This window comes from Elaeis guineensis, chromosome 7, assembly GCF_000442705.2.
Source record: "Elaeis guineensis isolate ETL-2024a chromosome 7, EG11, whole genome shotgun sequence".
In the NCBI taxonomy this organism is placed as follows: Eukaryota; Viridiplantae; Streptophyta; class Magnoliopsida; order Arecales; family Arecaceae; genus Elaeis; species Elaeis guineensis.
In genome coordinates, this window is record NC_025999.2 from 697,327 (window position 1) to 715,228 (window position 17,902).

The window sequence follows — 17,902 nt, forward strand, 5'->3', positions numbered from 1 at the left end:
TGAAGACCAAATAATCATAATGTATTTTTCCCCTATTAAAATAAAAGCTGGAAAATTTTGCCAAAGAGACAACACAAAATTAATTGAAAAAGATTATCCTGATTGCACAAATTTACTTATAAGTTATAAAAGACAAGTTCTGAATCAAAAGTTTGATCTGGCCAATTTTCTTGCCTGAGTACAAGGAGTGGGAAAACTAACTTATTACCTAGCCCAGAAAAGAGGAAACAGTATCAAAGATTTAATAAGTCACATGATGTCTTACAGGCACAAGTGACTAAATGTATACCCAGATGACAACTCCAATGCACAGGATTGATAAAGTACACCAAGGAAAGGCAATGAAGAGAACCAATTACTGCACCCAGCTGTTAGAAGGTAATGATCCATGATAACAAGTTGAGGCACAGATATAAAGCATTCAACACATATGTCATGACAAAAATACAGGTATCATATGCATATAGCAAAGATGATTTCACTACAAATAATTATAAGAACTGAAAAATACCTGAACCTGTGAAAGTCTTAACTTAAAAGTTAAAAGTGATCCAGGTTACTTAGAAAATCAAAAGGGAGTACTGTGAATTAGGTGAGGAGCAAGTCCCTGACCATCAGATGAATAAATTCTACAATACTGCAAACTCAAGTCAAAGGTTTAGTTTCATCCACTACTACAGATAAAAACCAGACAGCACCAATCCAGATCTCATACTAGAACCACTTTGACAGTAACCAATCAAATAACTTTCCTAAAATACCAACTAGGAAAAGGACGAAAACTTAGAAAACAAGTAAAACTACAAGCCTCCAGATTTTGAAAGTGTAGAAGCCGAAAACCTACCGGACAAATATATGCAAGGAATGAACAAACACAAATCTAACCGACTGATAACAAAACCATTAGCACCAAATATCTGATGGATATATCCCCAGAGGTTCCTATCATTAAAGCACAGTCAAGTATATAAAGATAATAGAAGATGTAGGAAATAGTCCACAAGAACAGACAAACATTCAAATCAAAACACAAAGGCCTTCTGAAGTGGCAACAGAAGTGAACCAACCTGCACATACCACCAGAATCCAGAACGTCCACACATGACATTCTTTAAAAAATCTGAGAGGGCAACATGACAAGATACCAGTCGCAAATTGGCTAAGACATGTTGTCACTAGTACAATGACTCAACTTAGATCTCAAGAGGGTGGAGAAACTCATAACAACTGCCGCAACCATACGACACATGACTGACCATTCAGACAATCATATGGCTGCAATGCTGACGATGACTCTGAACCTTCTTGACCCTCAATACTGTTCTAGGACTCACTGTAACAGTAAGCATGGTGATGCATCAATGTATGCAAAAAGACATGTCAAGAGAATGAAAAGAAAGATGTTCACAAATATATATATCTTATCAGAGAAGGATAAAATCACATGCTGTCTCTCATCTTCACCAGGTTTACTATTCAAACAAAACAAAAGCAGCACTACAACAGAGCATGAGTATAAATGCATGAGATAACAAACCTGATCATCCTCATCTGATGTCAGCCCATGAGTTTTGTTTGCCTGAGGGGGTTTTTCCGCACCACAATTCTGTCTGTTACACTTGGTCCGGAATGGATAGTTTATGTTATTACACTTTTCACACTTCCAACTGCCCTCTGGCATTTTTGGTTCTGCAATACAAACCAAGAAAAAAGTATTACGAAATTCATCTGATTCCTGATGAACATTTTTTTAAAAACAAAAGAAAAGAAATAATAGTTCACAGGTTTTCCCTTCCACAGCAAAAGGTACTATCAGCATAGGAAATTATAAACGCATCCAGACATTTAGTAACATATGCTTTTTATTTTAAAAAAAAAGTAAAATTACAATCCCCATACTCAAGTTGAATTCAAAGAGACCTGAGAGCCTGCATAACTAAGAGGCAAAAGTGAATATGAAAAAGCATTCTTACTGGAGCCTTTGGAAGTCTCAGACTTTGAACCCTGTATGAATATCGAGGGGAAACGTAAGTAAAGTTTAAATATGATGGATAAATTATAAGTTTGAATGGTATGATGTTGAGACAGCAAGCAATGTAAGCCGTATTATCATGCACTGAAAAAGCTTGAATTTAAAGATTCTAATCTTAACAATCAAAGTTTCTCAGAAATTAGACTTTGGCCTAATCATTTCCTTCAAAGTTCAAAAAACACCTTAAAACAATAGCTCCTGATAGACCATGTTTGATTTTCCTTTTTTTTAAAGCAGAGAGCAGAATCTGTCAAATCCTCTGAATTTCAAGAATATAATAAATGAAAAGGAATAAACCTGAAGTGCACTCGTTGAATTAAGTTTTCCAGTAAAACAGAAGCATCAAAGAAAATTTCATATTAAAACTAAAATGTCCAGCAATTCACCTATCTCTACCTTGAATATGAATAAGTGATCATCACAGAGGTCAACTGCATCTTCTCTCACTCCTATAATTTAGTTATCCACAAAATCCAATCAGCTCTCGCTTATTTTATGTGAGATCAGAGGTTTCTGGCCAGTGCCTTCTCCAATCCCAATACATCATGCTTTTCTTGGTGCAGAGAATAGTTATGATTCAAATGATTTTCAAGCAGATCCCTAGAAGACATTCTCCCATACAAGTACCTCCTCAAAAGCTTAAGTTGTGACCAATAAAGTAATCTTCTTATGCACCAACTTCCCTTCTTGGATTCATAAGAGACACCTCTTTCTTGCCTTAAGTTACCTTAGAAAAACAGCACTAGTTTTTAAATGGTTGATGCAAGTTATAGCCAATCATTAAAATCTGTTTGATTTGATGGAGCCTCTTAAGAGATGTACCCTAGCGCAATTTCCTTTTTTTTCTTCTTTTTTGATGCAACAAGGGGTTGTTGGACCCAAGAGCAATTTCCTTTTAGGTGGAAGAAGGCTTGATGATGATGAATCATCATCATCATAAAATTGACAATACATCATCATCATCATGGAACTAATACTTCAGTATAAAAAATAATAGATTTAATATATCTATTAAGTACTAGTTATAATGAACATGCAAGTGCACATGGCTGCTAAAGATTTTGGATATAGGGTAATTTAGCTAAAATCTACAATTTAAATATTCAAAATTAAATGACTATTAATTTTTGGAAAAATGTTTATTGCAAGCAAAGGTTAACAGGTTGCTGGACCAATGAAGCCAAAGAGTTTTGAGGAGTTTGGGTGGGTGAAGGGAGAGCTTAGGATTGATGGGCAAAAGAATGACAAGAAATCATAGGGATAACTGGTCTAGTGTTGGAAGAGTGTGCCCAAATTAGAGCGGAGACACCATTTTAAAAAAAAAAAGGAAACAATTAGAGCAGAGACACCGTTTAAAAAAAAAAAGCCCAAATTAGAGCAGAGACACTGTATTAATTTTTTTTTTTTAAATCTAACTAGGTGTATGATGGGAATTGAGAAGTTCAGAAATAAACCTACTATTGTATAGGGTATAATGTCATATTATTGCTGTTTTAACATACCTAGAATAACTGATTGGAAAACTCACCCCTCCACCATCTAGTGTAAAATGTTATTAAAAATAAAAGGTATGCATCTATTGGAACATGTCTGAGATCATAGTTAGAATTAATATTAACAGAAATTTGTTACGCGTCAGGATGGAGAAATCAAAGATCACTAAATTTTTGGACTAACATGTTTTGGCCGGCTAAGTACAGTTTACCCAAGACAGACTGCATAGCCATTAGTATATGTTTCATCATCACTCAATTAAAAGTAATAGACTTGAAAATAATATGTGCATCTTAGGATGAAGTAAATAAATCCATGTTGTTGCATTAAAGTTTCGCTTGTTAATTACACAGGAGAACAAGCAGTATTCTGATAAGCAGATTTTGGTTCAGGAATGTAACTGGAATAAGCCTTGGAATAAGATTTATGCCTGCCAAAGTGGCTATGGAAATAGGCATAAGCAAGGATACCAATCAAACTTGCTTATGCAAGGTATAACTATTTCAAGATAAAGCCGGGTCATAAGCTATTTTGGGAATCAAGAAATATTTCGTGCCTGTCCTACTTTGTGGACAAAAACACCCTCTGCCAAAGTTATTCCAAAAATGGAAGCCAAATAAAAATAGAAACAAGATGTGATTATATCAATAGGCACAACTATTGCTATTTCACTTTTTTATTCCCAAACCGTGTGCAGCTATAAAGTCAGGATAAAGCATAAAAACATCACAGGTCAAGCTTAACAATAACAAGCATATCAAATGAATAAATATCCAAAGTTAAAGGGGAAAACTGGCACAGATTTTATCAAACCTGGGTCCCAGGCCTTGGAGTATTGCACTTCCTCATGTTACAGACGGTTCGGAAAGAGAAGTTATTGTTGCCACAGTTAGGGCACGTCCAGTCACTATCCCGTCCTGTGCCTAGATATATTAGCAAAAACCAAAGACAGTTAAAACAGAAAAGAAGCGTAGTGTCTTCAGACTGGGAAATGCCAAAACTTCTAAACATAAACCTGCAGCCTTCTTTTGAGAGCTCTCATCAGGGTATGTTCCAGGCCTTGGTCCCTGCCAAATTTCAAACAACCCCACACCCCCCCCCACAACCAAAAAAAAAAAAAAACATTACCATAGTTGGAAGGGTAATTATAAGTTAGCAAGTGTAAACCCAGATTGTTTGAAGCATCACAGTTACATATAATAGACAAGGAGTTGAGGACACGGGTCTCCAGAAAGCTGCACACCACTAAAATTGCAAGAAAAAAATATATAGCTCAAATTAACACAACATTCTGAATATAATTATAAGATGGATTTTCCTACATTCCAAACCAAATGAAGGCCATGAAAGCTGACTTGTGAAGCCTAAAAGTTTCAGCATTAAACTTACCATCATACCATGACCCATGGGTGGCAAACCCAAGCCATATCTGTCCATCAGAGGAGGCATACCATACACACCACCTAAAGCATAATCAAGAAGACAATGTATAATGTATCATCAGCAGCATTACAGCTAGCACAGTGGAACATAAGAAGCTATTGCATAAATTTGTGTTTGACTTGAAAATGTTACATGCTGCTCGACCCATGCAACATAATGTTAATCATGATAAAACTTGCATTCAGAGGAATTAAACTTTCGTTTAATTGACAAACCAACTCAAAATCTTATGTAAAAAATATACCCTTCCACTTATTTAGCTTTCCCAAAATATGGCTAGTAGATAGAGACAACACAAATAAAAAATGAAGATACTTTGCTTCTAGGGAACAATATACTTGCAACAAATACCTGTTCCCATCATGGATCCACTGGAATAAGGAGGGGGTCCAGACATATGCAATGGCCCATAAGGGCTGCCAACAGAAAGGCGGTTGCTGTACTCATAATGATAAGCAGAACCTCCAGAGAAAGGTAGATCATAAGAAGGCAACTGTGGCCCATTAAAAAGAGAAGACCCATATGGAGGAGCACCAAGGTACATTGAAGATGGAGTAGCTGAACCCAGATAGCCAGCTGATGATGCATAAGGCGGAGGAGCCTGTAAAGGCTTTGGCGCGGACTTCTGAAGGGGGAAAGATATGTCAGTATGAATCTAGCAGCATACCTGGCCTATCAAACAATCCTCTAATTTACCTGGATATGCATTTTATTTTATTAAAAAAAAAAAATCAATGTCATGAAACAAGGGTAGTAAAATAGGCTCCCATAAGATGAGTGCACAATCTTCTACAAGTACAGATACTTCCTTTTATGTGCTTCGAAAAGGTGCCTTTTATGAGCACTGTTATATTAGCATGCATGATACAAAAATTTGGATGTTCCATCATCGAGATAAGCCACACAAATTCTATATAGAAGTGGCTTCACCCTTCAATATGAAGTATTTTCCAACAGAAGTTTTCTTGCTGTGCTTGGCATGCATTGGCATACACAAGAGAAGGGGGGAAAGAGAGAGAGATAGAGGGAGGGGAAGAGAGAGAATGCAAGCACCTCTTACAAGAATGCAAAGAAGCAATACAACAATTCAGGGAGATAAATTCAATGTCGCAGCTGATGCAATGCTAACCGTGTTATGATCTGCAGGCCTTGACTGCGTACAGTTCCGCATGTTGCATGTTGTTCTGAATGAGAAATTGACATTGCCACAGCTAGGACATGTCCAGTCATCTTCTCGCCGGCCACCTAAAGACCAAAAAAGAGTGTTTTATTTTCTCTCCTACTTTTTCTTTCTACAATCAGTCAACTCTCTGCTATCATTCTTCGAAAGAAAGACAAACTTACCATCGGTTCGAGCACGCTTGCCCGCAGAATAATTCCGGTTATCCACCTGCAAATACAAGGAATGGTAAAATTAGAGACCAGGCAGATTACAAGATACATTTCGCTCCTTGTACCTTTCTTGAAAGAGGATGGACTTGACAGGCTCCATACGCCTTGGTTGGGAGTTTGGGGAAGAAAAGAAAGAAAAGAAAATATTAGCAAGGAGAGAAAAGAAAAGAAATAAAGTATATTTCTTTTTCCTTGGTTGGGAGTTTAAAGAAAGAAAAAAATAATTTTTTTCCTTCTTGGTTGGGAGCAAAGAAGGAAAAGAAAGAAAATGTTACAATCTTCTTTTGCTATTATACCTTGAAAGGAATTCAAGAAATCTAAGAAAGGAATCCAAGAAAAGATCTCATCTTTTAATTTTTTCCATCTTTTTCTTTTGTTTTCATTGATTTTTCCCGTCCACAGGAGTCTTAATCGGGTGGAGGCTTCAAGCAGCCTTGTGGAGGGCTTGAAATAAGCCCTAGGATTGAAATGTAATGTTAATTTTGTTCTTCATTGTTAACAGGGTAAGATGGGAATTATAAAAAATTTATTAACTCTCAATTCTTTTCTCCCCGAATCCGATTGATTTGGAGAAGGAAAAAATTACAGATTTGAGGGGATTTGTATTCTCTCTATTTATTCCTTTTTTTTCCTTTTCTTTTATGAAAAACCCCCAAACAAGAGAAAGTATTAACTTTCTCTCCCATTCTTTTCTCTTCTCTCCAATTCTTCAATTCCAACCAAGGCGAACAAACGAGGAAATAATCACTAGCACGAGCAGAACTGAAATAAAATAATGACTGCTGAAGACTCAAGAAAACGGAATTCGATCGAAAATTAGTAATAACAAATAATATATCAAAGAATATTCGAGATCCTCACGGATGTCAGGAAGGCAAGAACTTTCCGTTCCTAATCACAGGGGAAGTTAAGGAATTTGAAGACCTAAGCCTAAGAGGGCGGATCCGTCTAAATCCAAGAACCCATGTCGTACGAAATAGAAATGAACTAGAGTGCACACGAAGTCGGAAATTAATTTTTACTATAAAAAAAAAACAATTAATCATAAAGAAACCGATGATCGCCTTGATTCGACAGGAAGGCGCAGAGAACCAACAAAATCAAGCTCGTTCGCAGAAGAAGAGAAGACAGATCGAGAAGGGTAAGACACAATCGATCTAAGGAATGCAATGCCATAGGAAAGGAAAAAAAAAAAAAAAAGGAGGAACCGAGAGGAAAGCAGAGTACCTGAGACATGGCGGAGCGTCGCAGGACCTTGGAGGAGAGACGGGTTCAGAACGCCCTTCTTTCTTTTCGTTTCTTTCTCTCCGCCCTCAAACGCGAGCTGGAGGCGGCGGCGCACGAAGAGGATTTTTTTTTTTTTTTTTTTAATTACTAACGCTTTGGGCTCACCCCCAATCTTTTCAAAATTACAATATCATCCCCGTTTTTATAAAAACTGTTTATTTAAGTCATTACCATCACTTTTTCCTCCATTATCCATTCACGCGTTAAGGTAACTCAATAAGGTAGTTAAAAGAATAAAGAAGATGAAAACTTTGTTTGGATAAATGCAACAACCATTCCATTCCGTTCTATTGCCCACGCTTACTTACGCTTAGCTACTGTGACTCGGGGATCAAGACAGGCAGCTAAGGGACTACTTGACCATAGTTCCAAACTAGGAGCTAAAACTCAAGGAGATATTCTCTATAGAACTCAGTTCCCTGGTTACTTGCTCTCCAAACCCCCTGAACAACAGGTCCCATCCGCGCTGCTTACCTGCTTGTTTTGCCCTCGCTTCTAATCAAACCGATTTGCACAAATGACATGTTTTTTAAAAAGAGGCCACTTTCAAAGACAAAATGTCGCAAGATAGATAAAATAGCCACGCGTTGTTTGAGGGAAAGTTTTGCCGAAACAAAAGATAAGGAAGCTTTGGTTCAAGAGAAAGCCGGCACTCAACCACGTATTACGAGATTTAATTAATAATAATAATAATTTTTTATTATTAATATTAATAAATTAAAAAAATCAAAAATACTATAAAATTATTTATAAAATTTATTTTATAAATATTAAAAAAATAAAATATTAATTATTTGATATAAAAAAAAATCTACTTCTTTATATCTTTATATCACTGGGACACTATCACACCAAATCAATCGATCATTTAAACAATCATTACATAATTAAAAATAATTAATAAATAAAAACACATAAATTCATAAATCCATTCAAAATAATCAATAAAAAATAATAATAAAATATAATTTGAATAATAAATTATTATACGAACAATATCAATTTTTTCTTAACACCATATTAAAATCCTATTTGATTATTTAGTTCCAACAGATATATCTTCTATTACAAGCTTTATTTGAATATATTATGGCTCAAAAAAAAATATTTATATATGTACAAATTATCGTTATATCATAGACTATATATTTTGATTTGATTTAATATAAATAGACTTATAAAGATAGCATAATTGAAGCTTATACCAAGTACCATTATTAATCAAGCTAACGATGTGCCAATCTGCTCTAAGCATGACAAATTTTAGTTTCAAGTTTCAAATATCAGGCTGCAATTTAACTTGCTAATGAATCATCTATGTAATAATATTAGAAAGTCTAAAACGTATGCTGTGAATTATATGTAAAATTTCTGCAAAACTAATTGAAGATAATTTTTATGAATCCGCATGAAACTTGTTATTTAAACCTAACTGCATAGCAAATGCTTCTGAATAAAATGCTTTAAGAAATTAGCTTAAGAGGAAAAATCAAATGCTTCATGATAGCTATCTCTAAAATTTTCAATTACCTAATAGTGAAAATATTACAAAAAATTGAAATAATAGTAATTCAAATTAAAAATTTCTTAAATATCTCATAAATTGAAATACGATCATCAAAACTAGAAAGAGATGGAGAGATAGAGAGCATGCCTTATACTGCCGGAAGATAATAAAAAGCTTTAAGGCATGTAGATGCCACTACATCCAATACTCCATACTATAATAATATCACATATTTATGTATAAGATAGGCTGGCTATTTAAGGAGGATAGTGTGGGCCCCTTCTCCACCTTATCAAGGAGAGTCGAGTTGACAGTCAGGCATTATGGGAGATTATCATATTATTTTACGTGTCAATACTGAATACCATCCTTAATATCTGTGTATCATTCTACTATTATTATATAGATAAATTTAAAATATTTTTTAGTTTTTATCATACTATTTATGCTTTTATTTTTATTTAAAAAATATAAATAATAAAAAAATAAAACTTGATATGTGGTATTGTGGAAGATTATCTTATAATCATATATGTTAATATAGAATGTCACCCCTAATATCCGTATATTAATTTACTATTATTATATAAATATAGATTATATAGATTATTATATAGATAATTTAAAATATTCTTTATTTTTTTATCATTCTATTTATACTTTTATTTTTTATTTAAAAAATATAAAAAATAAAAAAATAAAATTTCACATATGATGTTACAAAAGATTATCCTATAATCTTATGTGTCAACACGGAATGTCACCTTTAATACCCGTATATCACTTCACTATTATTATATAAATTTAAATATTTTTTATTTTTTATCATATTATTTATACTTTAATTTTTTATTTAAAAAATATAAAAAATAAAATTTGATATGTGACATTGTGGAAGATTATCATATAATCTTGTGTGTCAACACGGAATGCCACTCTAATACTTATGTATCATTTTGCTATTATTATATAGATAGTCTTAATATAATAGAAGAATTAAAATATTTTAAGAGAGAAAGTTTACTGCAAAGATGGAAGCCCCTGCTACTAAATTCTAAATATCATGGTTGTTCTGCTACTATATAATGAGAAAAAAATAAGGAGAGAGAAGGTGTGAGAAGAAGTGGTGGCAATGGTTGTTCTTAAAGATAACAGCGTGCTTGCTGTTCATATTTTACATGGTGGCTAAGAAGTTTGGAAACTATGATTTCCTCCAAAAAATCCATCTAGATTGCATCACCTTTCCTACCTTACTCGAGTGTGACCAAGTTTTCTTTAAAATGGGAGGGAGGCCCAGAGTATAATTTGTGACTTCCAAGGCACTCTTCTGTAGGAACCAGATCTAGGGTTTCAGGGTTAGATCTTGAAATTTTTTCAAGATCATACAGCGGAAGACTAAAATAAATCAAAATTTATTTTCTAAAATCAGAGAATCCCTAGATCTAAGATCTATTACATGATTATTACATAGCATTAAATCAGAAATTAAAATATATAAATATAACATGAACTACATGTTGATCATATCAACATGTTTCTATACTACATCTAATGTATGTATTAAACAATAGATCAGATCTATTACCTTATAAGTTAGACGTTCTAACCTCGCTGATTCGGGTTTGAGGATGATGTTGCAAGCCGCACACGCGTCCGGCCTCTAGGAGTCGTCCACACAAGCCCACAAATCTCGATCAGAAGTCCTGCTTCAAAAAATCAGCACAGTATGCTAGTACTGCGCTGATCCTTCTTTGATGGTTGCTCAGGTGCCTCCTTCTTCTTGATTTGGACTCTTTCAAAGATGGAAAGTAGAAGGAGGAGTTTCGGATCTAAGACGCTCTCAGAAAACTCAAGATGGAGGGAGAAAAGATATGAAAACAAACAACCCTAGAAGAAGATCCTCTTCTTCTTCTCGTTTCTCTCTCTAGACACCCTAACTTGTGTCTATTATATCTCCACTACCCAAAGGTCTTTCTCTCTGATTTTTAGATGTCCCAAAGGTCTCTCAAATCTCTGTCTTCTCCAAAAATTTTATGAAGAAACTCATCTTATATAGATAGATATGATAGAGTCCTTGTCTAGGTCAAATACCTAGTCAAGGCTTATCCAAACATGACAAGTTAAGGGGCGCCCAACTCTTGAGCACCTCCTTCATATTTTTGTACATGGATCACCAGCAAAGGGTGCACAATGTCACCCTAAAAGCCACAAAAATTCCAAAAAAAAAATTGGATAAATTCGGTGCAAAATTGAAAGAGTTTTGGATTTCTAAAACTCTATCTCATAGAATTCGAAATCCAAACTTATTCCTTTTTGATTTGATCCAAATCACCTTCCATGTAAAAAAAAAGAGAGGAGACCTTTTGTGAACTTGGGAGAGACCTGGGAGAGGGCTTCTGTCGCACAAAATAAGAGGAGATTGGCGTTGAATGAGAGAGAGGGCGTGGGGAAGGCTTATGTGGTGCAAGGTGGAATCTTAGTCTTACTAGGATTCTATCTTATGACTTGTTTTAATTTGGTTTCCCAAACCAAATCAAACCAAAATTAGATCAACCCAATTAAAATAAGTCTTAATCCAATTAAGAACCTAATTTAATCAGATTAAATTAGATTTAAATCTGATTTAATTTTCTAATCAAATTAGAAATTAGATTGACCCAAGTCCTAGTTGAACTAGGACTAGTTTTTCCTTGCACTTGGCTTATCCAATAAACCAATTGGACTTGATCCAATCAAGCCCAAACTAAATCTAATTAAATCATATTTAATTAGACTTAATCTCAGCCCATTGGCTTAATCAAATTAAGTCAATTAGCAATCGATTTGCTAATCGATCCTCCTGCAACACTTGCATTGGGTTAAATGTCAATCGTATTGATCATTTAACCCTAGAACGATTCTTAATCGTTGATCAACCATTCGATCGGATCATGAACTCTAATATGTGTGACCTCATAGGTCCGGACCTAAGCCGGTAGTACAGGAATAAATTTCTGTACCAATCGAAGTGACCATCTAGCAATAGTACCCGACGACCGGATATGTCAAATGTGTAGAACAACATCCTTAGAACCCATGCGGATATAGTTTTCATATAATTCATCCCCTTGACCAAAATGATCATAGGACACCCCAGAGTTCAACTGTCAACTCTGATCAGGTTGTCCACATTGTATTTCAAAATATCAAATCCATCTAATGGATTATCCTGGTCAAGATTTTGCTAAATTGAAATACAGCGACTCATTCTTCTCCAACTCTTGGAGTGGTCAATCCCATCTCAATCATACTCTGACTTCGCAAGTACTTGACTGTGCCCAGAAGTCTTCCGTCCCTGAATTAGAAATTCAGTTAGTCCAGTACCAAAGCACAGTGAGTTGCTTGCAAGTCACTGAGGCGATCTCAAGTCTAAGGGACACTTATACCTATATCCCATCAGAGATATTCTCGACAGCAGAATACTCTGGAGTTGGTCACGTTCTATGATGATGTACCAGTACATCTCACCTGTATGCCATACCAGTGTCTCCACACTCTTTGGTTAAGAGGACAACCAACCCATATGGCCTACAGCGACCTATGCTCGATAGAAGCTGTCGTCCTTATTAACAGCCTATCATTTGGTCGTGAACAGTTTTAAAGACTAATCGATAAATCCTCTCTTTATCGAACTTAAATAGTCCTAAGGACTTCATTATAACAACAGAATTCATTAGAAGATGAAAGTTTATGATGAAGATGCCAAATATATTTTATTTATTAACAAATCAATTACAATACTTGGTTGCTCAACCGTCAATAGCTTGACAATTAGCTTTTTGGGACACATTTCCCAACATCTTCTCCATTTTTCTTCTCTCTTCCCTTTATGCCAATGGCCTTCAAAAATGACAACATCCTTAGGGCTTTTATCTTTTCCTTCCCAGTTCTATAGATATGAAAAAACTTTTATAGTCAGACAGACTATAGAAGAAATTATGGTTGGGCCGTCATTGTCTGCCACGTGTATATATTGGGACATCCATCAAAAAAAAGATGGTTATATGATGTTTATCTAAACTGTTCAAATATCTCTAGGGTTTATTCATTCTTCTTTTCTTAATATTTTAACATACGCACATAGACGCGCACAGCTACCCATCTTTTGATGGACGTTCCTGAAATATGTCTGACCATAATTTCTTCTATGGTCACAACTATAGAAGTTTTATCCCTGTAGATAGTGGGCCACCATGAGGATGAGTATAAGAGTCATGGTTTTTATCACCATCTACATATGGCCCCAAGACCGGGACATGAACCTTGTCATAAGGACAATGTTCCCCAAGTTCTATCTCAAAAATCTCTATCTTCAAGTCTATGAGGTGATAGCCTCCACTAGGAACGGGGTGGTTCTCACCAACATGCGTATAGTCATGGTAAAAGGCTTCCTTATGGAGTCTTATTTGTGGATAAGGTCGGTGCACTACAACAAACAATGTCTATAATAGCGATCAAAATCATGATAAAAAATATAGAAAACTATAATAGCGATCAAAATCATGATAAAAAATATAGAAAACTATAGTAATAAGTGGCATCGCTAAAAGCTATACTAACGATTTTGAATCATCTTATAACAATAGTTTGTAACTATTAGTATAACTTATTACAGCGATTATAATCATTTACAGAGAATCGAACATAAGACCTATTAAATAGTTGCCCAATACTTAGCCACCATAATAATAGTTTCTAATATAGAGTTATAGTTTATTATATTTGTTCAAAATTTATCTATATCTATAGAATAATAGTAAAGCAATACATGGGTATTAAGGATGGTATTCTATGTCGATACGTAAGATTATAAGATAATCTTTTACAATGTCATGTGTTAAATTTTATTTTTTTTATTTTTTATATAATAATAGTAAAGTAATACATGGGTATTATGGGTGACATTCTACGTTGATATATAAGATTATATGATAATCTTTGTCAAATTTTATTTTTTTATTTTTTATATTTTTAAATAAAAAATAAAAATATAAATAGTAGGATAACAAAATTATTTATCCATATAATAATAGTAAAGCAATATATGGATATTAGGGGTATCATTCCGTGTTGACACGAAGATTATAGAATAATCTCCCGTAACATCATGTGTCAAGCTTTATTATTTTATTTTTTATATTTTTTAAATAAAAAATATAAATATAAATAGTATTAAAAAATTTATCTATCTATATAATAATAATAAAGCAATACACGGATATTAGGGTGATATTTTGTGTTGACACATAAGATTATAGGATAATCTCCTGCAACTCTATATGTCAAATTTTATTTTTATATTTTTTATATTTTTTAAATAAAAAATATAAATATAAATAGCATGATAAAAAAATACTAAATATAAAAATCTTGACTGGTTTGGGAGATCATCTTTGAAAAGAAGAACTCTAGAGATCCTTTTGATCTCATCATAGAATTAATTGATGAGAGCAATTTTTAATATAAAATATTATCATTATTATCAATTAAATCTCTGTAACATGGGAGTGGAGTACTAGTTATAAAGTATACTTATTTCAAATATATTAGAATATTTTAATTTTAATAATTAATTATTTTCACAAAAATATCAATCCTCTTCTTTTTGAAAGAAAATAAAAAGATACATTGCTTTATTTTATTCTTTAGAAAATCTTATTATTTAAAATATTTTTATAATATGAATAATTTTAATATATTTTTATAATTATAAATATTTTTTCTAAAGTTCTTTAAAAGTAGATAATTCAAGATTCTTCTTATTTACACTACAAATAAGAAATAATGATATTTAATATATAATATTTTAAAACCTTATAGTATATATTTTATATAAATAATCCTTAAACTTTTCATATATTTTTAATACAAATTAAATTGGACTAGATCCAAATTCTTGATTAAATCTTTTTTCATATATGTTTTTTAATAATTACATCATAAATTATTACTTGATTGTGATATTGTGCATTCAATATTAATAGTGGATTTTATATTAAAAATTATTTTCATTTGATTATTAAACTATCTTGACTCATATAGTTGAAATTATATTAATTTTAAAATTTATTAAAAATATGCAATATCTTTTTCTAAAAAATTTAAAGACATATCTGGTAATCAAATATTATCATCAAAAAAAATCCAAATCAGTTTGCAATGATACTAATTTATCATAAGAATAATTTATAAATAATTAATAATAAAAATTATTAGTTCTATAATGATGTATAAATGATAAAATTTATTTTATTAATAAATAATCAATATTCTATAATAGAATTATAAATATTACTAATTAGGTTCTATTTAATCAGAAAATATTATTCTTATATGATACCATCGTAACAATATAAATTTTAGTAATATCTATAAATAATCATCATAATATTATAGATTTTCTACGATAACTTTTAAAATTATTATAATAGAATATAAATTTTTTATAGTAATTATAAGATATTATTATTATTGTTATATAATAATTTTTAATAAAGTACTATAATATTATATATCTTGTATGATATTTTTTAAAATAATTATTAAAAAATATTTATAATAATATTAAAAAATATTTATAATAATATATATTTTTTAATGTTACTAAAATTCCGTCACTATAGGATGTTTTTATTATAATGTTGGTATTGAACTACAGGTTGTCGGAGGGAGCTGCTTCACTGGCCTCATCTTTAGCCATGTCTGTCTCCAAAGCAAAAGCCCCTCAAAGATGTCTTTGGGGAAACCAAGGTTGATGTAACGCTTCTCAACCCCTCGAACCACCATGATCACGGTACCTCTTCATCCCGCACTACGCTCTTCATCTCGCATTGCAAGGTAGGTCATCTTCTCCCTTCCCTCTCACTAAATACTTCAGACTAAATAAATCTTGATCTCCCATAGCATATAGGATGCAAAAAAAAGCTAATATCCCTCTCGATCAGAACCTTTTTATTTTAGTGGTCTGCTAACAAAGACCACAAGAATGGATAGTCAAATTTCAAAATAGCAATCCTTTTCTTTATTGCTTGGAGTCATGGGTTTTCCACTCTTCTTTACAAGCTTTTTCTAATACTTTGAGCCATTTCAAGAAGTATATGCGGTAAACAAAGAAGACCACACCAAAAATACTGGCAGCATAAGTGCATTATTACCCAGAAACAAATATCCAAAGCCCTTAATATTCTATGATGGCAAACTAGCATGCCTTCTTCCCCACTCCTCTAGCCACCTTGGCCCTCTTCCTTTGCATAGCCCTGGTCACCATCTGGACTGTTCTTGGTCTCATCCTCCCCACGATGTTGCTGTGGTCATCAGCACCATCTACGGCATGCGCGTCCGGGTCGAAAAGACCAATAGTGGCAAAGGAAAAGGAGTGTTATATGTTTGCACCCATATAATGCTTGGGGACCTTGTCACGCAATATGCGACGCTCCAACGGTTAGTGCCGACGGTGATGTACTGTCTGAGCGCATTGCCGAAGATGATGTCACCAATCAAGGAGCTACAACCGACGAGGAACTAGGATTGGGATGCCGAGAACCGATGAAGATCCGTGTGAAGACGTCGGTATTCTACGGGACAACGGTGAGTGAGCACCAGTGGCTGGACCCAATGCTGCTCTTGACAAATCCGATACTGGAGTACTGGCTTCAGTTCATGACTTTGTAAATCGGATAAATTCTCTCTCTTCTCTCTCTCTCTCTCCCAATCTCTTATTTGTTTCATTGTACAAGCTTTGTTCGTCTTCTGCTCTTATTTTGGCGGAAATCCCCCCCTCCAACAATCTACTTACGTGGCAATATTTCTTCTTAATTATTTTTTTCTGCCGCATCATCTCTGTAAATGAAAATTTTTATAACCGAATCGATCATGAAAAAAATTATGGTCGGACCATCATCATCTGCTACGGGCATATATTGGAATATCCATTAAAAAAAATAATTATGTGATATTTATCTAAACTATTCAAATATTTTTAAGATTTAATTTTTTTTTTAATATTTTAATGCGCACGTAGCTACCTATCTTTTTGATGGATATTTCGGTCATAATTTTTTCATAATCGATCCAATTATAAAAATTTTATCCTTTCTCTTTGCCACATAATAAGAAATATGCCACCTATGTAGCTTCATTTGATTAGCAACAGATAAAGTGACGGCAATAGTTCACATGAACAGTTTTTATAAAATCAGGATGATACTGTAATTTTTAAAAGATTAAAAATTTAAATAATTTCTAGCCCAAACCTCATGGACTAATTTAATAATTAAGCTTTTTTTTTTTACATTATGGGATGCTAGGTGCAACGACCATTCGAGTTAAATAGTTGTTTCTAGTTGGAACTTGGACACATCCGAACCCACGAAGCTGACACGTTGATACATCCACTCGAGCGTGCATTAATAGACTCGATTGAATCCAACCACTCCGAAGACAGGATTTCAGGTATTCACTAGTGACGCATGAAATGGATTTTTTCCGCACCTAATAATAAATTATAATAATAGAAAATTTTAATGGTTAAATTATTATGATATATTATATAATAAATTTTAATCAAAAAAAAATTCTATCATTAATATTGGCATCATGTGATTAACAAAGAATTCTCACAACCTAAACCGCACAAACTTCCATCATTAATATGTGTGTTAACATTGACAAAGCACAATGCATGGGACAGGGCCTTTCTATTTTTTCAA

The 17,902-nt window shown here is 33.3% G+C and overlaps 1 protein-coding gene and 1 pseudogene across 2 annotated transcripts; one reads left to right on the forward strand and one right to left on the reverse strand.

Moving 5' to 3' along the window:
* Positions 1-945: 945 nt before the first annotated feature.
* LOC105049258 (ranBP2-type zinc finger protein At1g67325) lies at positions 946-7,744 on the reverse strand. Of its 2 annotated transcripts, XM_010928849.4 has the most exons (11): positions 7,589-7,744; positions 6,314-6,359; positions 6,099-6,214; positions 5,321-5,594; positions 4,916-4,989; positions 4,721-4,771; positions 4,542-4,593; positions 4,340-4,449; positions 1,974-2,004; positions 1,538-1,689; positions 946-1,333 (listed from the first exon to the last, which is right to left on the reverse strand). In XM_010928849.4, exons 1-11 carry the CDS (start codon positions 7,595-7,597, stop codon positions 1,331-1,333), a joined length of 918 nt encoding a protein of 305 aa, XP_010927151.1. In that variant the 5' UTR covers positions 7,598-7,744; the 3' UTR covers positions 946-1,330. The 2 variants fall into 2 exon arrangements, with proteins under 2 accessions (XP_010927151.1, XP_010927154.1); XM_010928852.4 differs by lacking the exon at positions 4,721-4,771.
* Positions 7,745-13,387: 5,643 nt separating this feature from the next.
* Positions 13,388-16,895, forward strand: LOC140859140 (glycerol-3-phosphate acyltransferase 1-like; annotated as a pseudogene).
* The last annotated feature ends 1,007 nt before the right edge of the window (positions 16,896-17,902 follow it).

Coding starts and splice junctions, on each gene's coding strand:
- LOC105049258 (XM_010928849.4), bottom strand. Junction 4,594..4,720: donor CAACTCCTTGTCTATTATAT/GTAACTGTGATG, acceptor GAAATTTGGCAG/GGACCAAGGCCTGGAACATA. Junction 1,690..1,973: donor TGAGACTTCCAAAGGCTCCA/GTAAGAATGCTT, acceptor TTTGTATTGCAG/AACCAAAAATGCCAGAGGGC.